A 23,904-nucleotide genomic window follows, 5' to 3' on the forward strand; every position below is an offset into this window, starting at 1 on the left:
GCAGCCATCAAAAGGAATGAAATCTTGCCATTTGCAACGACATGGATGGAACTAGAGAGTATTATGCTTAGCGAAATAAGTCAGTCAGAGAAAGACAACTATCATATGATCTCTCTGATATGAGGAAGTTGAGATGCAACGTGAGGGGTTTGGGGGGTAGGAAAAGAATCAATGAAACAAGATGGGATTGGGAGGGAGACAAACCATAAGAAACTCTTAATCTCACAAAACAAACTGAGGGTTGCTGGGGGGAGGGAGATAGGGAGAGGGTGGTGGGGTTATGGACATTGGGGAAGGTATGTGCTATGGTTGGTAAGTGCTGTGAAGTGTGTAAACCTGGTGATTCACAGACCTGTACCCCTGGGGCTAATAATACATTATATGTTTATAAAAAAAGAAAAAAAACTATTAAAAAAAAGGAAAAAAAAGGAAAGTGCTTAGAATAAATGGTGTTTGGTCTATTTAATTGGACGAGCATCCAAAAAATGCTAGATAATATTTTTATTATTGAATAGACATGAAAGCGACACATTTCATTTGCTAGAGTTAAATCACAGTTTGGGTTCTGAGCATTCTAGGGGCCCAAGCAAAGAAGAAAACACAATTTCAAGATTCGCATGGGCCACATAGAGAGATAAATTTCTCAGAAGATACAACTTTTCTGGTCCTGATATCTGAGAGAAATTTATTTCAGGGTCTTCACAAGGGGGTTATCTGTAAGGTAGAAAACAGTATCCTATAAAAGAAACAAACAATATTGAGAACTTACGACACGCTGCGCATTTCACTAAGACCTCTGCATTATCTCAGGTAAATCTCAAAATGATACTCTGAGGTACGTCCATTCTTCTTTTACAGAGTAAAGGGGGCTAAACACATAGCTTGGTAGCAGCAGAGTCAGGATTAGAACCCAGGCCATATGCCTCCAAAGCCTGTGCCCTTTACCACTATCTCCATAGAAATTGTTTTCCGCAATGCAAACTGGTGGCATAACACAAGCCAAGATTCAGTAAAAGGGGGCAACCCACTAACGAACCAGCCTGATTCAAGGATAACCTCTAGATTATAGAGGGGAAGGGATGGCCATACCCCTTTATTACCCAGTGTGAATAACATTACTTCCAGGCAACTTTTAAAAAACAATTTGAAAGAAGAGCCTTTGATATTGTAATCTTCCAGAACCTGGAGATCAGATATTTCATATGCCAAATAAAGGCCAAACTATATGCTTTAATGATTAGCTAAGCATTAAATGTTGACATAATTATTTTAAAAAACTCATTAGAAAAGAGGACAAGTAATATCATTGTGAAATAATAGAAAATATATATATATATATTAGTCTCTGCCCTATGTTCCTGGAAGAGTGCTTCCACTGGTCATTTTCTAAGTGATAAGAGCACTAGGATCATCTCTTGTTCAAATATTTTGTCTTTGATCCTGGCTCCTGACACAGACTCCTAAATCCTTTGGAATTTCCTGGATGATAGCAGTATCTTGCCGTCGTCGTCGTCGTCTTCTTCTTCTTCTTCTTTCTAAGGTTTTATTTATTTATTTGATAGACAGAGATCACAATTAGGCAGAGGGGGAGGCAGAGGTGGGGAGGAGGGAGAGGCTTTCCGCCAAGCAGAGAGCCAGACGTGGGGCTCAATCCCAGGACACTGAGATCATTACATGCATGGAAGGCAGAGGCTTAACCCACTGAGCCACCCAGGAGCCCCAGTATCTTGTCTTCTAATGAGACTTTGGGCAGACTCATGGAGGAAGACTGGTCATCAGAAAGACCAAGCCATGATTAGAACCTTGGAATTTTCTACCCTACTCTTCACTCTCCAGGGTAGGGAGAGAGGCTGGGCATGGAATTAGTGAGCAATCATGGCTACATGATGAAATCTCCATTAAAAATCCCAAAAGTACAGGGTTTGGAGACCCTCTGAGTTGGTGAACACATGGAGATGGTAGGAGAGTGGTGGGCTTGGAGAGAGCAGAGAAGCTCTGTGCCCTTTTCCCACACACCTTGCCCTACTCATCTCTTTCACCCGGATGTTCATCTGTATTCCCTATCATATCTTTTTATAATAAACCAGTAGACAGTAAGTAGATCATTTCCTTGAGTTCTGTTGAGCTGCTCTAGCAAATTAATCCAACTGAAAAGAGGAATCATGGGAATTTCCAATTTAAACCAATTGTTCAGAAACACAGGTCTGGACAGCTTAAGTGGGGAAGGAATGGGGAGCGGTCTTATGGGACTGAGCTCTTAACCCATGAGATCTGATGCTATAACCAGGTAGAGAGTGGAAAAACTGAGTTAAATTGTAGGACACCCAGCTGGTGTCCTACACCAGTTGCAGAATTGTTTGGCGTGGGGGAGAAAACACACACACCGGGAGTCAGAAGTGTTGTGAATGTGATAAGCATGTGAGAGCAAAGAAGAGACACACAGGAATAAGAGTGGGTTTTTCCTACTCAACTGTACACACAGTAATGATCACTAATACGCATTAAATATTTAGTAAACATCAACCAGGCATTATTCTCAGCGGCATATACATTTATATATAAACTGCTATTCATATGTTTTATGAACACATGTTCGTATTCATGAGGACCAAATGAGTATACATTTACATGATTATCAGTGTGGAATTCGTAAAATGAGGAAACTGGGATACAAGAGGTTAAACAACCTGCCCAGGATCATTCAGCCAGAAAGGAAAAGAGGTAGGATCCGAACCCTGGAATTCTGGCTCCAAAACCCAAGTTCTTAATCTTCAAATCATGACTCTCTGTATAACAGTGGAAAGCTGAGATCACTCGCCGATTCACTGTAAGACTCATTTGTATTAAGCAAACTGTTGCTGGGGACGCAGTTTCTGTCCTCAAGCTGTATGCAGTTTAATGAGACACACAAAGATGTAAACAGATTATAATACATGTGCTAGGAGCTGCAATACAGGTAGGTGCCTTCGCGGTGCTTCTGGGAGTTTAGAGGAGTGGTGGAGACGGGCAGGGGCAAGTAAGGGCAGCTTGTGGGCAGGAGGTATAGAGAGGACCCCTTCTCTTCTAATTTTATCTCTTCTAAAATAATAGAGATTTTACTGATTCAGCCCAACCTTCTTAAGTGGTCTTTGGTTGATTTTGGTTTTAAATGTAAAAGCAAAAGCTGCTTATGTTACATCAAGTAGCTAAGTTGTCAAATATATTTTATAAATTTGAGGCAACTTATTTATTGTTTTGGTGCTGAGACTAAATTTACATTATTTGTTAACTTTTTCTTATCATTCTGCAAGGTAAAAGCAATATGACAATTTCACAAGAGAGCAGCTTCCTGTGATTTTGTAATTCTAGAAAGGGTGACCTAGTCACAGAATCACATTTAACATTTTTATGATGAAAAGTAAAATCAGCTAAATCTTAAAGAATGTAACCAACCTTCCATACTTTTAATAGTTGTCTCCTTTGTTGCAACAGGAACTGACTCTTTCTTTTGTTTCTCGGTGTTTCTCTGGATGAAAGACTCCTCTAGCGCCCATAAAACCAAATCACATAAGGAAAGGATCGTGGTCCCATCTTTGGTATATACTTTGGAGGCTGCTCTGGTGAGACCAAGTTGCTTCGTGCATTCTGTAAGAAGCTAAATAACACAGATTGTAAGGAATTGATGAGACAAAAGAGTGATAGGGCTGGGGAATAATCGTGAAGAGCTTATTATTTTAGAAATTTGAGAAAATCCATTAATTTGCAAAAATAGAAAGCTAAATAATGACAGACTTGATCTTTGATTAGAGACAATTTTTGGTATCAGACTGTCCTACATAATTTCACAAAATTAGTCCACTCAAATTGTGAAGATAAGCTCCAAAAATTTAGCACAGCAGATGATGTATGTTAATACATTTTATCATCTGAGTATTTACTCCCTAAGAAGTGTTCACCTTAGAGATCCACTTTCAACTTTGTTGCTTTATAAGGCATAAAACTGTAGCACTTCATATGGATGAACCAGCTTAAAATAAATGAGTAGTTGACTTTCAAACCCAAACTAACACATATTCTTAGTTTCATTTTGCAGATAGGGAAACAGGCTGAGAGGTTGACATTTTTGTCCAAGACTCCACAAGCCAGCTGTGGTCCTCCGGGTGAATCCTGGAGTTGCTAACTTTTGGGATTTGTTTAGTTCACTGAACAATATCTTAATAAAAAGGCTATTTGCATTTAGAAGGCAAATAGAACCAGTAAGTGTGTTGTGTGTGTTTTCAAGGAAGTCTCCAGGGTATGTCCATATCACATTCAATTTTGCTTATAAAATACGCTGTTAAAGGCATTGGTCAGAATGTATAGACAAGATAATCACCAAACAAAAGAAGGACAAAGCTGGGTTTGGACCTTTGGAGCTCTACGACAGAAACCACATGTTCCTTCCTAACACAACTCTTGCTTCTCTGATTTGAGAATGACATGAAACAACCTGTCAACAAATAAGTGCTCAGATTTTACAAATGATAAATGAGGCGGCAGCTCTTAGAATATTCAGATGACATACAGCTTGAAGCTGGAATGGGAAGGAAGGTGAAAAAAGGTGGGGGGCATTCTCTCTATCACACAAGTGAAGAAAATCTGGTAGCTTCCCCCACCACCCCCCCACTGCTTTTATGTATCTTTGCTCTGGAACCAATCTAAAAATCATATTCTGGTTTCCCTTCTTTCTAAGTCTGTATCCAAAGAAATACAATAAAAAAGAATATATTTAAGAAAGCAGAGATCTTAAAAGAAAGAAAGAAAGAAAGAAAGAAAGAAAAAAGAAAACAGAGATCTTGATCTCATTAGCCTAAATTGGTGAAACTGGCCAGGGACATTTATCATTCAATCCCATTGCTTTTTTTTTCTTGTCAGAAGAGTTACTATTATCTTTACCTTGGAGGATGCAAGAAATGTTTAAGTTATAGTCACTTACTGTGGGGAATGTTCCAGCCACAATTAACTTCCCATTCCGATATCCACCTCCGTTTTTGTATGCAATTATTTTCACTGCCTTCTGGTGCGTAGCTGCTGTACCACTACGAGGTACAACTTGGGTGCAGGTCTTCCTCCGCAAAGATAACAGGCGTTCTTCATAATAATTTAGCGTTTTCTCAGCCTCATAAAAAGACAAATCAGCCTGATCAAAAACAAAAACGAGAAAGCACAAAGGTTTACTCAAGCTTTTACTTTTAGTTTTTGTTGTTTTGGTATGTTTCAGTCCTTTAATTTAAGAAACATGTGCATACACCTGGGTGTGGTATCTAGATTTTGAGACACTCTGCATGTTGTAGGTCTTGGATACCGCAGTAGGAAGAACATTGGTTCAGAACTCAGTTTTCTTCCCAGCCCTGTCACTGAGTCTCTAGGTGACTTTAGGCCTCTGGCTTGTGTTTCTGGTCTTCTCCTGTTTTCCACTCTGCCTTCTCCTGTGATAGGAGCTGCGGAAAAAGCATGCCTTGAAGTAATGGGATGCTGGCACTACAGATGATCTCTTCCTCTTTAACCCGAGGATAATGCCACCCTGTGGTGGCAGATACTGATGAATGGGGAGGGGAACGAGTGCAGTCCTAATCTACATGATAATTAGGGTGGTGGACACCACACTTCCCCTTTCCCTTTCCCTCTACTCAGGATGCTGCTTTGAAGGAAAAACGCTGTCTGAGATGCTTTAACACTGAGGATTCTTTCCTAACAGCTCACCAGCACCTCCTTAACCCCACCATCACTAAAGCCAAGACAACTGCCTTTAGACTTCTCCAGAGGACTGACTTCTTTTCACCTTCAGAGTTACTGTTGCACTTAAAATTTATTGCAACTGTTCTGTCCCCTCCAGACCCTTCCCACACTGCACTGTGTATCCAGTTTAGGGGACTGAGGAGAAAGATCTGGAAATGGAGACAGCAAGCCCTGGAGAGCACACCAAGTTGGAAGGTTCCTCTTTAGGAACTGCTCCTTTTTATATAAGTGTGTAAGTCCCTTTAGCACATCCTACTCTAAACTTGAAGGAGAGGACTTTTCAAATGGTGTCATTTTAAATTAAGATTGCAGGAAAGTGGCAGGGATTTTTTTTTTTTTTTCCTCCATGAGCTATAAATAGTATTAGACATGGATGCATGAATTCAGGCACCCAACCTGAACAGCCATTAACAACACGTCAAATTCCTCCTGAAATGTTCCATGCTAGTAAAAAGAAGTTTGCCCTGTGAGTATAGGCAAGAAAGCTGGTCCACTGTGTAAAGATTTGCAGTTACTTCCTCATCTAAAAGCAACACAGAGAGCAGTGGAAGGTGTTAGTAGATGATTAAAGCCACAGAAGTGCCCAATTAACTTCAAAGACTGTATCGAACTATTAATAGACAAGGTATTTTAAATTACAATGGACCAGAGGAAATCAATGCAGGTGGAATGGTAAAGGGGCATCAGAGGAAGATGAATTGGATGGGTGCAGGTGAACTTGAGTGCAAGGCAGATAATGAATGCATCGAAGTTTCCAAAGTGATGCCACACACGTATTAGCAAAGCTCAGGTCATTACATACCCCTGCCACACTGATGACCTTGAAAGGCCCTCGTGAGAACTGCTTCTGGGTCATGGAGCCTGAGGCACAGAGGAAGGGCAGCCCTGGAAGCAACTGTTGGAGCCCCTTCTCTGCTCTCATGGATCGTCCACATGCTAAGCAGAGCATTGTTTTTTTTCTTTCCAGTCGGTGCAAGATAATAGTATCCCTAAAAAACGGGATAAAAATGGTTTTATGTAGGTACATCCAAATGATGACAGCATTTTTGAAGAATATTTGCAATACAAATAGAGCACTTTATTAATCCCCAAATGCTAAATTTGAGACCTCATCATGAATGCATCATTTTACTCCCTACTAATTATATTTTTTAAAAGCATACTTCCAATTCTGTTGACAGAAAAAGGCTAGAGGCTATGACAGTTCAACAGTAATTAGTATAACTTATGTCAAGGAACGGGGTTTCCTGGAGGAATGGTCAGTTCCAGTTTGGGGGCAAGAAATGTATAAGAAGAGCAAGTGATGTCTTGTGGTGCCTGGAAAGAAAAGAAGCCATCCAAGAGTAAGGAAACATTTTAAAAAGACACAAGAACCAACAACATGAAGGAGCCTCCACTGGCCCAAAGTGGGACCATTTGGGGACAGCAAATAGAATGATAACCAAAACACTTCGGATGTAGTTGAAAATATAAAATCCTATGAGCTTATAATGATGCTAAAAATACTTGTAAGTAAACTGGCACCAATTTATAACTCGGAAGAACTGGTCATTAGAAAATGTGGCCAATTATTTGCAGAGATGGCCACAAGAAAACCGCTCCATCCTGGTTTGCATGGCCTTCTGACATGTGACTCTGCTCCTCCTCCAATCAAGAAATATTTCTCCTTTTGTCCTTTCTTTGAATCTGAGCAAGGCCATGTGACTTGTTTTGGCCATAGCAGCATTAGTAAATGTGAGGCAAGCAGATGCATAAGACTTGCTTGCACACTAGAGGTTGCTCTTTTGGCTGCAATGGGAACCCTGAGAACACCATGTGAACAAACTTGAGCTAGCGCCATCCAGTCCCCACAGAACCACCAAACTACTGACACACCACCAAATGACCACAAATTAGGGTCACGTTACTGACCCTGGGCAAGACCAGCAGAGTGGCCCCACTGAGTCCAGCTCAAATTTTTGGCCCACAGAATAAAAAAAAGTGGTTCTTGATTGAAGCCACTAAGTTTTCAGGTGGTTTATTGTACCACAATAGATAAATGAATGGATAGAAAGAATTAACATTCATCTTACCATCCTTTAAGAATCATATTTTTGGGTAGTCAAATACCTAGCTGAAGAAGATGAACCTCATTGAAGTTCTTCCTTACATTAAGAGTTTAGTTAATGAGTGTTGGGGGGAAATGATAGACTTAGACAAAATTGACTCCACGGAAACTCCTAATGAAATAATTGATCCAAATAAAGATCACCAAATAGTAACACTAGATGAAAGGTCATTGGGAGATTTGTTAAATGTGAGGTTAGGTTCTACTCATGCCCACTGATACTCATTATCACTAAGAATGGAAAATCCAGACATTGTATTCTTGCATAAGTGATCAATATGAAATAACCTTGAGCCCATGAAGATTCTTGTCAAAAAAATGCTAATCATAAATCTAATTACTACTCTAGTATTAAATTCCTTTTACAGAAATTATGGGGGCTAGACAAATAAATTTTAAAATGCCATTAAGAAGTAAATAGACAAATCAAAACAGTATGCATTCTATAAGACAATTCTAGAATCAACAACTAAGTATCATATGAGGACCTTGCTTGAATCCTGGTTCACATCAACCATTCATAAGAAGACTTTCTTAAAGAACCTCAGAAATTTGATTAAAAACAGGATACTTGGGGCACCTGGGTGGCTCAGTGGGTTAAAGCCTCTGCCTTCGGCTCAGGTCATGATCCCAAGGTCCTGGGATCGAGTCCCACATCGGACTCTCTGCTCAGGGGGGAGCCTGCTTCCTCCTCTCTCTCTGCCTGCCTCTCTGCCTACTTGTAATCTCTGTCTGTCAAATAAATAAATAAAAATCTTTACAAAAAGAAAAAGAAAAAGAACAGGATACTTGATTGATGGCCAAAGGATTATTGTTAATATCATTAGGTGTCATAATGGTATAATGATTATGTAAGAAAATGTTCAAATTTTTTAGAAGTATACTCTTAAGTTTAAGGTGGAATGGGACCATGTCTGGGGTTTGTAAAGATTGCAAAACCTTTATAATAGTTGAATTTGGATGAAAAGTCTATTAGGATTCATTATACTATTCTATTTTTCATTATACTATTTCTATTTTTAGTATATCTTGTTATACTATATTCTAGTGTACTATTCTGTACTATACTATCCTGGTCTATGCATGAAAATTTCCATAACAAAATTTTAAAGTACTTTTATATAGATTCTCCAATTTGCTTTCGTCCTCACAAAGCTAAAACTTAAATACAGCCAGAGTTATTATCATTCGCAATCAATTTACAGATGAGAAAACAAAAACTCCAAGAGGGAAGTTTTCACTTAAGGATACTCCAGTAGTACATGGCAGAACTGAAATATAAAACTGACATTTGATTCCAAGTTCTTGGCTTTTTTACCTTTCTCATATTGCTTCAAGTACTCCCAATAAGTATATAGAGCTACCTCAATTCAAAGCCAACATTTATATGACACTTTTGAAAATGTAATTCTTAAATTTCACTATGGATTTCTCTATATGCACATACAATTTCCATTTTTCTACACATTACATAAAGGCAGAAAATTAAAATATCCTTGTTTGGATGAAACTGAATGAATATTATGGGCAGAATCATTTCTACAGAAAAGCATGTACTTCATGATGAATTGCATGCCAATGATTTTCCTTATTATACTAAAGAAGCCTATTGAAAAGTATCCAGAAAATGTATTTTTCATTCATTAAAATATCAGTCCCCATGACCCGTGGTGCTACAGGCTTGATGATCTCTGAATTGCTTTATTTTGGCAACTGTGCATACACACAATGTAAACCAGAGTTTTGATTAATTCATTCACATTTAATATTGTTTTGAAACTGCTGATGGAAATAAAAAGGCAATACATTTGGGGAGCTTCCAGGTTAACTATGCCTGTAGAATGCAAACAGAGTTTAAAAGTTCAGTAAGTCAGTCCCTGGTATTCTATCAAGAATACCAGGTAATTGATTTGACTAATTATTTTCTCTATAAAATTTTCCTTGATTTATTGAAATGAGTAACTTGATCTGTTCATTTGGCCTTATAGATATATAGTCTATTACATGGGGTTAGTCTGATCAATAATGACCATTGCCATTGTATAGTAGGTAAGGTGCTTATGAATAAATTATTGTGTCCTCATCATATTTATTATTTGAATGAGATGCCATGTATGAAAATTACTAAGACTTATCAGTATATAACATACAGTAGCTATCTAAAATATAATATTTACTTCATATTAGTTTCCTTTTTCTAAGGTATCCCTTGGGATGTGGTCTAGAAAAAGAGTTTTTACCCCACATCCAAAATGAATTTCAGGGAGAGTCTATAAACTCCCTAAAACTTACACTAAAGTGTTTGTGTATACACGTGCATTTTGGGGGGAAAAGAAGAAGTTTGTATCTCTAAAAAAGTTAAGGACGAATCACTGGCCTAGAGCCTTTGTACAACGAGCAATTTCCTTCCTCTCCAGGTCCAGGAGAGGTTTTTAATCGATGTATCCTAGAATTGATATATTACTGTACTCTTCAGATTAAGCATATTAACTTGTATCAGATAGGCTATCATTTAACTATTGAGAAAGTAAAATTATAATCTTTTAGAACAAATAATTGTTAGAAACTGGGAAGTTGTATTTTGGTTAGCATAAGAAGGACATCTTGATTATATGGTTAAAGAAAGGCACTAGTTTTAAAATCATTGAGACCTAAACTCTAGGTCTCCTTTCTTTCCAATTTTATTATAAAATATTTCAATCATACAAAAAATAGTACAGTATAGTGATCCCCCATGAACCCACATGCAGATTCTACAATTACTATCTGTGAGTTAATAAAAGTTAACAAAATTTTATCTAGATTTACTAAAATGCAACCAGGTTTTAAAGGCCTATAGGGAAAATACCCCAAAATTCACAAGATGGCTACTAAATAAAATTAACTAATAATTGGATTGTTGTGGTCCAGGAAGAAATTGAGGAGTTTGTTGTTGTTGTTTTATAATTAAAATTTTTTTAAAAAATTCTTTATTTCAGTTCAATTTAGTTAACATATACTGTATTATTAGTTTCAGGGGTAAAATGTAGTGATTCATCAGTTGCGTATAACATCCAGTGTTCATTACATCAACTGCCCTCCTTAATGCCCAACAACCCAATCACCCCCTTCACCTCACCCACCTCCCCTTCAGCAACCCTCAGTTTGTCTCCTTGAGTTCAGCATCTTCTGGTTTGCCTCCCTATTTTCATCTTATTTTTTCCCCTTCCCTTCCCCTATGTTCATCTGTTTTGTTTCTTAAATTCCTCATATAAGTGAAATCATATGGTATTTGTCTTTCTCTGACTGACTTACTTCACTTAGCATAATACCTTCTATTTCCATCCATGTCATTGCAAATGGCAAGCTTTTATTATTTTTGATGGTTGAGTAATATTCCATTGTGTGGAATGTAGGGGGGGCTAAGTGTTTATACACACACATACATATATATCTCACATGTTATTTTCCATTCATTTGTCAATGGACATCTGGGCTCTTTCCATATTTTGACTTACTATAGGCATCACTGCTATAAACATTGGGGTGCATGTGCCTCTTCAAATCACCACATTTGTATCCTTTGGATAAATACCTAATAGTGCAATTACTGGGTCATAGGGTAGTTCTATTTCTAACTTTTTTGAGGAATCTCTATACTGTTTTCCAAAGTGACTGCACCAGGTTGCATTCCCATCAACAGTGTTAAGAGGGTTCCCCCTTTTCCCCATTCTCATCAACATCTGTTTTTTCCTGATTTTTTAATTGAGTAGTTTCCAGGTGATGAAATAAGAGTGTTGTGATTGGTGGCTAAAGACCAGAAGTTATTGATGAAGCCACTGAAAGTGGCAACCATGTTCAAGTTTTTAAAAAACGACCTTAGAAGTCCATTTCAGTCTCTGATTAAAGAACTCATTTTGCAAACAGAGCCAGTTTATACTGCATAGGAGTCATGCTGAAGTATCTTCTAAGCTGCACTCTTATTAGTAAGAAAAATGACAGCAAATGGCTTTCAAGAATTATCTTGAAGAAAGTAAGTTGCATGTATGATTTTAGGATGAGTTCAGAGTAAACCTAGTGTGCCAACTATCTGATGTGTGGCACTATAACCAACATAGTCATGCTCTGCCTATTCTGGTTAAGAAAAAGTACACAAAATAGTTTTTTAAACATTTCTAACAAAATTGTCAAGTAGAAGAATCTGGTCCTTAAACTATTAATCTTTTCTTAAGCAGAACACCAAAATGTCCGCTGAGACCTCTGTTCCAGTATTGCCCCACACCTTTCATGCCACCACCCTCCAAAACTCAGCCTGCATTCTCTCATCTGTCTCTGTAACTACTGCCTTCTTTTCTTTCCCACCAGCTGTTCAGTTCCTCCTTTCCTGTGTCTTTCAATAAAAACATGAGTTGTATAATCCCAGAAAGTTTCAATCATATACCAAAGTAGGATACAACCCCCTTTACCCTTCACCCAGCTTCAACAATTATCAACAATTACCAATCCTGTTTGATCGGCTTCCCCAACCCACTTCTAATTCCTACCCTAGATTACTCTGAAGCAACTCCCAGGTATCATATTATTTCATTCTTAACTATTTAGGTATGTACCACTAAAAGATAAAAATTCTTTTATTGTAACTGTAATATCACCTCTGAAATTAACCATGATACTACCTTAATATAGTAAAATATTTAGTCAGTATTCAAATTTCTATAATCATCTCTCTCTCCTCTTAAAATTTGTTTGAAACAGAGTCAAAATCAGTTCAATACATTAAGACTGGTTTCTATACTTCTTAAATTTTTATTATTAATTTCCATGTTCTTCTATAACTCTTTCTTTTTTCCTTTATTGTAATTTATTTTATGTATTCAGTTAGGATTTTGATGACTACATGGTTTTTGTGTCATTTACCATGTTCCTTTATCTCCTATATTTCCAGTAAATTATTAGTTAGAATGAAAAACTTGATTAAATTCCAGTTACATTTTTGGGGGGAGGAACACTTCATAAGTGGTACTACGTACTTCCATCAAAGGGAATATATTATCTGTTGTGTTTCTGTAATGTAGTAGACACTGGTAACCACTATCTAGATCAATTAATTTAATAAAGTTTACAACATAGTGGCTCCAAATTTTTTCATACCTTATTCAACTATTAGCTGGGATATTCCTATGAAGTGAAACTTCTCACCTACTATTTTGTTATCCTAAGATATAGATCATAAAGTAAGGAGTGGGAAAAAAAATGCCTGATTCTTCATTTCCAAGCTCTCAAAGTAACTAATTGATTCCTTAGCATCATCTTATTGTGATCAATGAATTATTGTTGTTCTTGTTTAACATAAGAATGAACATATGGATTTAAACATATTTGATGTATATCAATCCACCACATTCAGTAGTCTTACTGATGCTTAAATTGTTTTGTCTTTGAACTGGGACCCTTTTCAAGTTGACTTGATTCCTTTTAAGATGACCTTAGTCTTTGACAGCATATTTGTTTACTGGTAGGAGATTCATAGACAAACCAAAAGGGGTTGGGGGAGAGGAATAGACAATGCAAAATGGTATGGTAAATTTGGGCAAATACAAATTATTTAGTAGAGCCAGGGAATTTGAGGTGAAGGAGAAGAGGCAGCTATTTAGGGAAGTCTGAGAAGCAAAGAGGATGGAGAATCTTGTAGTGTACATTATGAGATTTCTACAGGCCAACAGTAATCAACAACAGCAAGGTAGTTTGACATATAGACCCACAAATACCTCAGGTATTTGTAAAGTATGAAACAATTCCTTATGAATAAAGGACTACAGGTCATACATTTGAAAAATTATTTCCTCTAAAAATCAGAATATAGATATTCAAATGTAGACCTATGCGTGGTAAAATGTAATACAGTTAAAGTCACTTACAATCATGTGCACCTTAATATGCTTTTTGGAGTCAAGTGATATCTAGTATGGCAGGCACATAAATGCTTATCCTCATTCATGAGTGTTTGATGAAATTATGATGGACAAAAGGTGGTGCTGATGATAGGGAGCCATTGAAACAATATAAGCAGAGGGTAATACCAAAATTCCTTCATTATTTCCTAGCCAAAATTACAGAGTGTAAGCGATTTCATTCACAAATCAGTGTTTAATTTGTGTGAATATAAGGTTTTCTAGGAAAAAAAAGAAGTCCTACCTTTATTAAACTATTCCATTTTCTCTTATTTTTCTTTTATCCTTAGTAGAAAAGGACCACTTACTGGTTGATCAACGCTTTCCTCTTTAATCACAGAGGATGTACAAATACCAGCATAATTTGCTGCTGTGATCTCCTTGTCCAGTGCAGTGCTATGAAAGGCCACAAAAGCTTTGCTATCGTCCACACAATTCCACTTTTGATTGGATGTCCCATTGTTATATGGTTTGTATTTCTGAAAAAAGGATAAAATATGGAGTCAAACAGACAGGAGAGTTTATGATTTGATTATAGCTGTCACAGTTTCATTGCATAAATTCAGAAAGTATAGATAATTACTCATAATTCTATGCAGTAATAACCATTATTTATATTTGATGATTACATGTGCCATATTTTTTATATTTCTAAATATGCATCCTTTGATTTACAAATATGAAATCATAAAATGCAAATAATTTGGTAAATGCATTAGTTTTTTTAAATAGGAATATCCCATGAAAATTTTCCTAACATTTTTAAAGGATATATCCTATTTGATCTTAGTGATGTTTCTATTTTACCAATCACCAATAAACATGTAGATTGTTCCTCAAATTGTCCTTATTATAAGCAAAAAAGCAATGAATAATCATATAAATAAGTTTTCATGTAAATCCATGAAAAATTCTTTAGAACAAACTCCTCAAGTACAATTGCTGATAAAATAACATGATCATTTTAAAATATTACGAGATATCATATTAAGCTTTCTCATATCTAAATGATTTCTAGAGAGGTTATTCTAGTTTACACTTAACACCAATAGTATATGATACAGCCTGTTTTCCTCACATTCTTGCCCAAACAAATTTAATTAATGAAAAATAGTGTCTTGTTGCTATTTTATGTTTCCCTGATTATTGAGATGATTTTTTAAAAATATGAGTACAAACAGTTTTATATGTAACAGAAACAGCACATTTATTCTATTATAAAACTTGGCTCAAGCATAAGTAAAGAAAAGAGTAGTTTCAATTTTAGAGAATTTAAACTAGTAGATCAGTTCCAACTAAAATTATCATGACACCTAAAGGAACTTTATAATGAATAGCATTCACTTTACCAAGGAGAGATTGATAGTAAAGAGGAAAATAAATGGGTCTTAAGAATTGATTTAATAGGTCAGACAATAGAGGATCCCCCAGAGGCATGGTAAACAAAGACTATGTTTCAAGGAACAGAGAGTGGGGGGGGGGGTGGTAACATTAACCTAACATGACTCATTTTTATTATTTTACATAAACTTCAATATTTTCTCACAAACCAAATGCTTCAAGAAATAAAAATGGAGCATCAGCAAAGAAAAAATCTTGAAAGGTAATACAAATTACCTTGAGATCAAACTCATTTCTTAAAAATGGGAACCTTAGTGGAAAATGTCAATATCTATAATTTTTTTAAGCTGATTAAGGTACAGAATTTGCATCTGCATGAGGTTTTAATCTCACTGTGGCCCATGCCAAAGAGGCACCTGACAGAGAAGAATGTGATGTTATATATATGATGTCTCCTAGCATAAATTTTTTGTCCGTATTTATCAGCAGGGTAGAAGATTTAATTAAGCTTTGATATTTGTCCAGATTGTTATATCCCAATTATGGATTCAGGACCTGCGAAACAAGCTGCCTCGTTACTATAAAAACGTGGAATAAAACAAATGTACTTTGGGGATAATATATTCTGTTCAACAAAAGATGGTAAATACTATGGAGGATACAGAAAATAAATTCAGAGCAGGGGTGCTCCTAAGCTTTCTTTCCTCCTACCAAGGAAAAACATATATCTATTTAGGAGTGTCTTTGGTTACAAGTAAGGATGACAGATAAACAAGAAAAAGAACTCCACAGATCTTTATCCAAAACTCAATGAACCCAGATTTCTCTGGAGTCTCCAAAAGCTGTTTGGCTGCTACAAGCATTTGCTAAAGTGTGTTATGTGTATTTCAAATGTGTATCTTAGTAGAATGAACATTGATGAGTTCACGCCCTTCGGGAAGACCTGTCTGATCATGCTCTTACCCTCCAGTTGCCAGGTAAGAGGGGGATTGCGTAGGTCCCAATCAGTGAGTTTAAAACACGTGCCTCTAACAGCTATTCACTTGACCATAGCCGCCACGGAGACCATATGAATGCTACTGGGATAATTTTTCATGCTTGCCCTTGGATTTGATTTAAGTAACTAGCATAACTCCTGACATGCAGCAAGCCCACAATCACCATCTGTTGGATTAAACTAAATTAAGAGCTACATGAACATGCTGAATTTGAAATCTAGGCAGACTATTGTAAATATTTTAACAATGGCATTCAAAATAGGTTTCTATGACAGCCATTATCTTTCTCCGCAACAAGGAAGCACAGAGCTTTACTTAACTTTAAATAAAGGGCGATGATTACTACTTAGCCTATATATAATATCTTACCTGAATAATAACTGGATAGCCACAGACATCATTTCTTGTTTTGGTCATAGACACTGCCAGCACAAGGTCTGGGTTACTCACCAGGTGAAAGGTCCTTTGGGAAAACAGGATTAAGCTTGTTATCAAGTAGCGTAACCCAATCAGAGCTCCCTCTGTGCCACTTACCAGAGTGCTGCCTCTTAGCTCCATGCCTGCTTTGTGATAATGGATATGAACCCTTTAAGCACTTCTCCCTCACAGAAGCACAACATTAAGCTTTCTCAGTAGAGATTGCTAGAGGAACACTGCAGAAAGAAGGGGCTCCCTTGCTCTTCCTGGCTGCTGCATGGGGTCACCAGCTGGGAGTGAGGACAGCCAGGGATGCTCTGCCCTCACCAGGTGCCGGGGATGTGTGGCCCCTGGGAAGCCTCAGAGCCCTGGCTTGATAATCATTTGCTCGTGGCCCTCCTGACATGGACATGACATGCTCTAAACCTTCTGCCTCTCCAGCACCCCGCTCCTTTTCCATACCTGTGTGCCCCCAAACCAGTTGCGCCCCTGTGTATGTTCCAGAGGGCTACTTCCTGCTAGCAGAGCAACCACAGACCAGGTCTGGTCAGGCAAACCAACAGATTTTTGCCATCCAGTTAGCTGAATCTGTACCTTTTCTAATGAGTTCTGAACTCCAGCCTTGGAAAGGCCTGATTTCAAGTTTTGTCCTCAACACCCTCAGCCCTAGAGGACCATACACAGGACTTTTTTTTTTTTTTTTAAATCTAATAGTTACTCTTTCATCATTGTTTAATAATTCTTTATGTTACACATCTTCTTGAAATCACAGTGTGGCTTTTGTCTCCAAATTGAACCCAGACTGATATACCCTCCTTACGTCCTGCTATTTAATCGTGTGGCAGAACGATTAAGAACATGGATTCTGGAGCCAGAGGGCTCAAGTCTGAATCCTGAATCTACTTCTTAGTAGCTATATGGCTTTGGTTAACAATCCCACACCTCCGTTTCCTCATCTGTAAAAGAGGATAATGATGCCTGCCTCAAAAGGGTCTTGTGGGAATGAAATGAATTAATGAACAGAAAATACATAGAATATTGTCTGGCACACGTCACTTAGAATGAGCCACTATTATTAATGGTTGTGATTTTTTTATAGCTTTTCCTCCAATTCTCTTTTTCTAAAGGACTATACCCTAAAAGTCCAAGATATATGTTGAATATTGTTAAGTTGTCTTGTATAGGAGCTCACATAAAGCCACTTTGACCAAAAGAAGGAAAGAAAATTATTGAGCTAAAATCCTCAAATTCTTTTCCTTGCATCACTTAAAAGCAAAATAAGCCAAACATTCAAGGAACCTGACTGTATAGAAAAAGCCAATTCTTTATGTCTGTCAACATAGTTACATTACACACACACCAGCAGTGGCATGCCTGCTGTGGAAAATATAACTCGTCCTATAAAATTTAATGATGTGGGAGCGAAGGGGAGAGGAGAAGGTGAGAAAAGGTCCGTTATAAAAGTAATATATTTCTCCTTTCAAGACTTAAAAGAATTCCAGATATCTAATTTAAACTTCTGTACTATAAATAAATATAAAACAACATAACCTCCCTGTAAAGAATTTACAAAGAACTGGAAAATAGAGTAAAAATTGTAACAGATTTTTAGGCATTACTCATATTACAAGATAGTCCCTGTTAATCTTGCAATGTATTTCTTCCTTCTATTGTTAATTAATGATGTATCATTTTAAATTAAAAAATGGGTACTGGATCTCATTAAATACATTTTTAGCATTTATCAAAACTGGGCACTGCACAAGAGTTGCTATTCTCTACTCTTCACCTGTTTAACCTCGCCATTCACATAGCTTGGGTCTTGCATTTTTATTGACACTCAATATTATTCATATGAATGAATGATCGTGCATCTCCTGCAATGACCTATTGAGATGCCAACATCTGTTACCTGGCTATCTATGTTTTTGCTGCTTAGAACAGCCGTAGCAACTTCTCCCATGCTTCAGTGCCATGCTGAGCCGTGATAATGTTGGTTTCCCTTTTCGTTTTTGAACAGTACCTTCAACTGACAGTGGCCTTAGCAGGAATGCTTACATTTTGCAGGAAGCTTGGGTTTATGGTCCTGTACATAAAACACACTATGTGCCAAAAGGCAGTGTGAGACCTTCTTCTGTGCCCCAGGGATATCTCGCACGATACCACAGCCCCTTCCACAAACCCAGGGAATGAGTGCTTGCAAGTCAGTCTCCCGGGCCTCAGTGTACCTAGCTTTGAAATCAAGTGATCAAGTGATAAGGAAATTTTAAAGATCTCTTGTAGCTCCAAAGCCCATGACACTGTATTTACCCCTGTATAATTCTGGGTCCCGTTGAGGGTATTTTCATCCCTGAGCATTGTCTTCCTATTTCCCTTTAGAAGCCAAACGATTAATTCAGATTTTGCCAGAGTTGGAAATGGGAGAAAGATGCCAGGTTATCTCAAAAGTTGACCTGGACTATTCTTCTGTGTGGCTGGAAACCAAGTGAGTGTATCTCTGGCAATTTCCAACTGGGTTCAAGGAGGACCTCCACTGTAATACAGTAAGCTAAAGCAGTGAGATGTATTACTAAATTCCAGAAATGTAGAGCCCGTTAACTCTAGCTCTGCAGGGGCAGAGATCTGTGTTTGATCTCAGCTGAAGCACCAGCTCCCAGAACGCTGCCCTTAATCACCATTTGCAGCAGAATGAATGAATTCTGGTCCCATATAGCAAATTATTCACAGGGACAAAAACTTGCCTCTTAGCTCCCTGTCATAATGTTAGCTTAGCTAGGATGAACAAGGCAGAGGAACACACTCACAGGTCTAGCTACAGTGGCTTTTCAACCTTCTTGAAAACAAGTCCAGTAAGTGTTCCTTGCTGGTACTTGGTTGGCTCATCTCAGACAGTGAACAGTAAGACTCGCTCCCTTCCTGCCCATGCTGGGCTGCTGCTCTTGCCCGCTAAAGCTTGCACAGTTTCTGTCAAAGCAGCAGTTCCTAAACCTTTCACATCACACACCTTTTGAGAAGCCAATGAAAATCACACCTCTTCCCCGGGGGAGGGGGGGGGAATGTATCACACAGATGTCAAGAGATTGAAGAGGCCCCTGGAGGCTCACTATAAAAGACTAATGACTGAATTTGAAACAAACCAATCCCTAAAAACCAAGGAATTGTTTTCTTTCTGGTTAAAGATATGTTCGTATATGAACAAAAACAGAGAAGAAGCAGCCAGAAGAAGCCACCACGACTCAACAGCTGTCAACACTCTGCCTTTCTTGTCTCATCCACTCCCCCCAACTTTTTACATTTTCGCTTTTGCTAGAGTATTTTAATGCAAGTCTGACCTACTTCTTCATTTTATCTGTAAATACTACAATATATATCCCAGTGGTCAGAATTTTTCTTTATTTAAACATAGCCATTGAACTATTAAGACACCCAACAAAATTAATAAGACTTCTTTTATATCATCTAGCACCCAGGCTTTTCCTCTAATTGTCTTAGAAATAACTTTTGAGAGTGGTCGGCTTGAATCTGGATCCAAACAAGGGCCAGCCATTAGGTTAGACTGGATTGATGTATTTGTTAAGGTAAGAATTCATTTTCACTGTGTAGGCAGAAGCCGTATCTGTTGGTTATTTGATGGAAATGAGGAATGGTGGAAAAGCGTGCTTGTGAGGAGGGGCAGGAGATTGAGTTACTGAAAAATACTGCACCATTTTTTAAAATGGGGACTCCTTAAGTTCTTACTTGATCCTTTCTGATCATAAAAAAAGAATTAGATGGCAGCCCAGTTTTCTCTTAATTTCCATAGCCAGTTAAAACTATGAACCCAGTAGGTCAGATTTCACATTCCTTATCTGAACTGACAGTGGATAACTTGTGTATAGACTACTGAGCATTTACATTTGATTTCACTCTCTTTTTCTTCTCTAAGTAGGATTTTAAAAAAGCATTGGCTACCTTCAATAGAAAATCCAAAGTCCTCACATATACTCCTGCCTGCTCTGCAGGTACCATACCAGATCTCTTAGGCTGCCATTCATATATTTGGTATATTGACACCCAGTATAATGGGTTTACCTGCTGTCTTTCTTGTGCATCCATCGTTGATGACTATCATCTGCTTTTTTCTCCACCAAAACTACCTCCGTGCCTGAGCGCAGATCAGGACCTCGAACTCCCAAAACTAGCTGAGGAGCAGCACAGCTTATAATTTGCCCATCTCTGTATTCAAACTGCTGGCGGCAAAGCTTCTGCAATTTACTCTGCTTTGGAGAATGGCTGAGAAAAAGAAAATCCCATTAGAGGCCGAAAAATGTCCTGTGCACTCAGTGTGCTGCAGACTGCAAGCTCTGCTACTGGGAGACCCGATGCGAACCGAATGCATGGATCCTGGTGAGGCGTCACCCTTGGGACAGCAGCACCGCCATCGCCTGGCAGGGCCAAGCAGATGGAAAGAGCAAAATTCTGAGTTTATTCTGTAACAGGAATAAATGTCCATCCAAGAGAATATGAGAAACTCATCAGCATAGCAAAAAGAAATTGAGTTGAAGAGGTAATTTAGTTAAAGGGAAAAGGAATGGGAAAAGGAGAGGGCCAGGTAGAAATGGGAAAAACAAAGGTGTTAAAATCAGGGTTGTTTCTAGCCTCAGTCTAGTCTCCCTGCAAATAGAATGCCATTCTCCAAGTTTTTCAATCTTCCCATAGAATATCAGAAAAGAGAATGATATGCTAATAAGTTAATTCAAAGGAATCTCCTGCTTAAGGAGCTTAAGGCAATAAGCAGACTTATGAAATATATTAAACATCACAATGCATTGTCAATTAAGTTAATTTATAAATATCTATGAAGCCCCTAGTATGTGCATAGGGCAATGCTAACTGTTGAAATGCCAAAGCCGTTTGATTTATACAAAATGCTATAATGGTAAGCAAATGTCTAAAGGTTATGAAATAATACAAAGTACTATAAATTCCCGTTATTTCACTGGACATTGACCAGGAAAAAATACAGTTAAAAAGGAAGAAACTACATTTTACTAGTTTCTTAAAGACATCAGGGCATCTTACATGCTTATTCTTAAGATCATTCACATATTTGTTCAACAAAAACATAGGCTTTATGTTAAGTTATTAAGAGGCAAAGGTGGATAAGCTTACTGCTTAATATAAAAGACACACCAGTGAACAAGAAATTATATTACAGGACGTGAGGGCGATCTAGCTGCGACATCTGTCACCCCATTGATCGCCAGGGTTGATTCGGCTGATCTGGCTGGCTAGGCGGGTGTCCCCTTCCTCCCTCACCGCTCCACGTGCGTCCCTCCCGAAGCTGCGCGCTTGGTCGAAGAGGACGACCTTCCCCGAGAGAGGAGAGGAGTGTTCTTCGGTCAAGGGTTTACGAGTAGCTGCGCTCCCCTGCTAGAACCTCCAAACAAGCTCTCAAGAAATTATATTACGTAGCACAAAATAAACTAAAGGGAGAAGGGCCTTCCCACAGATACTTGCAAACACTTAGTAAAAAACCCAAGACACAAATGTGTATGTTAATATAAATGGCGGCTAACAGTAATGCAAACCCTGAGGAATCATTTCGCCCTAAAATGAGCAAATCTAAGACCATGCAGAAATCTCCAATGAGAATTCCTTGCAACTTTTTACCTGTGTTTCTTCTGTGGTTCAACATTTTCAAAGAGTTCTTCTTCCATTTTCTTTGGAAGACTGTCATCCTCATCAAAGTCATGAGGAGTTTCCTGCCAGGCATACCTGAGAAGTGTGTGACAAGCTTTCATTCGGAGATGGGCTCTTGCATGTGAATCTCTACAGAAGTAAATACAAGTCTAAGACTTCTGATTTTTACTCACAGAATTTTCTCTGAGGTATAGTCTGATCATATCCTAAAGGATGTTGATGAATCTGTAAATCACATTTCTATTATGGTGCCTAACATTGCAAATCCACCTCCCACTAATACATAATTTCGATCTTTTAATATAAGGCTACAAATAAAATTCCCCAATTACATAATAAATAGCACTCATCTTTATCTATTCAGGGAAAAATGGGGCCATGTATTATATTTCAAAAACTGCAAGATTGGGGCATCTTAGTGGCTCAGTCGGTTAAGCATCAGACTCTTGATTTCACATCAGGTCGTGACCTCAGGGTTGTGAGATTGAGCCCCGCATCATACTCCACCCACACTCAACATGGAGCCTGCTTAAGATTCTCTCTCCCTCTCCCTTTGCCCCTTCCTTCCTCTAAAAAAGCCCTGCAAGATTAAGACTGCTCGGTAGTTTAAGAAATTCATAATGAATGTGTAATGAGATTCCTTCTGCCTACTCCAGAAGTGGGTCATAATTCTGTCTGGAACAGGACAGCCTAGATTATTGCATTTCATAAACTTTACTCATTAGACAACGTTAAGAAATCTTAACGTAACTTTTCCTCTTAAATCTAGGGAAGCTCAAATAGCATCGGCACAGACGTGCAAACTTTTGATAGAGAATAAGGTACTAAAACACTTAAATAGTCATAGTTTGAATAACTGAGTCATCAGCCTTCTGGCTTCTTACTACGATGACGACGTGAACAGGAGCTTAGCCACCATGCAGATCTATCACTATCATATTCTAGAGCACTGTTGAAATACATTTGCTTCCAAGAGAGCACAACACAATATGAAGACTGCTCCACTCAAGGCAGGAAAATATACAGGCAAAGCAGTGAGCATATTCTAGCAGTCTAACACGCATATGTGTAAATAAAGCTGGAGGGGAGTGGGTAGGCGGCGATCGTCAAGGTGCTCCTAGTATTGATATAACTGGAAGCAATAAAAATTACCAAAATCTTTGAGGTCAATTCCTGTGTTGGCACAGCAGACCATACACTTTTCAAATGTAACACAAGTATTATACGTGGATATGAAATAGGAGGGTAACAGCTGCCTCATTCAAATTGTGCACAAGCGGCTGGCTCAAGTTAAAAATCTTCCCAGGAGTTAAAAAACAACAGTGCCATCTAGTGTTAAAAATAAAAAACACAGCTTTCCCACCAACTTTATTTCTTCGAGGAAAAACAGAGAAGGAAAATATCATTCTTAGTTACGACACATTCAGCAAGGTGTAAACAAGATTTTTCCTCCAAGTCCAGATGTTTAATTTTCTAACTTGGAATTTATCTGTATTCTCTTTGGCTTCCAGGCAAATGAAGTACAGTCTAGCTATTCTAAAGTGAACAGCCCTTTTTAAATATACCTTGCTTTATAAATTCATTAATTTTCCATTCACTCATGTACCTAATAATTCCATAGTCACTCATTCTTTTAAATGATGTTTCTTGAACATCTGCTATATGATAGGCA

General features: G+C 37.9%; 1 protein-coding gene across 1 annotated transcript in view; it reads right to left on the reverse strand.

Moving 5' to 3' along the window:
- The window catches only part of DCDC1 (doublecortin domain containing 1), a 452,779-nt gene that overhangs the window by 38,634 nt on the left and 390,241 nt on the right, over nt 1-23,904 (reverse strand). Inside the window, 8 exon segments of the mRNA XM_032359359.1 lie at nt 3,433-3,634; nt 4,955-5,158; nt 6,560-6,715; nt 6,717-6,746; nt 14,103-14,273; nt 16,503-16,596; nt 20,622-20,822; nt 22,203-22,361. Coding sequence (XP_032215250.1) covers nt 3,433-3,634; nt 4,955-5,158; nt 6,560-6,715; nt 6,717-6,746; nt 14,103-14,273; nt 16,503-16,596; nt 20,622-20,822; nt 22,203-22,361 — 1,217 coding nt within the window.

Source organism: Mustela erminea, chromosome 9, assembly GCF_009829155.1.
Source record: "Mustela erminea isolate mMusErm1 chromosome 9, mMusErm1.Pri, whole genome shotgun sequence".
Taxonomy (NCBI): domain Eukaryota; kingdom Metazoa; phylum Chordata; class Mammalia; order Carnivora; family Mustelidae; genus Mustela; species Mustela erminea.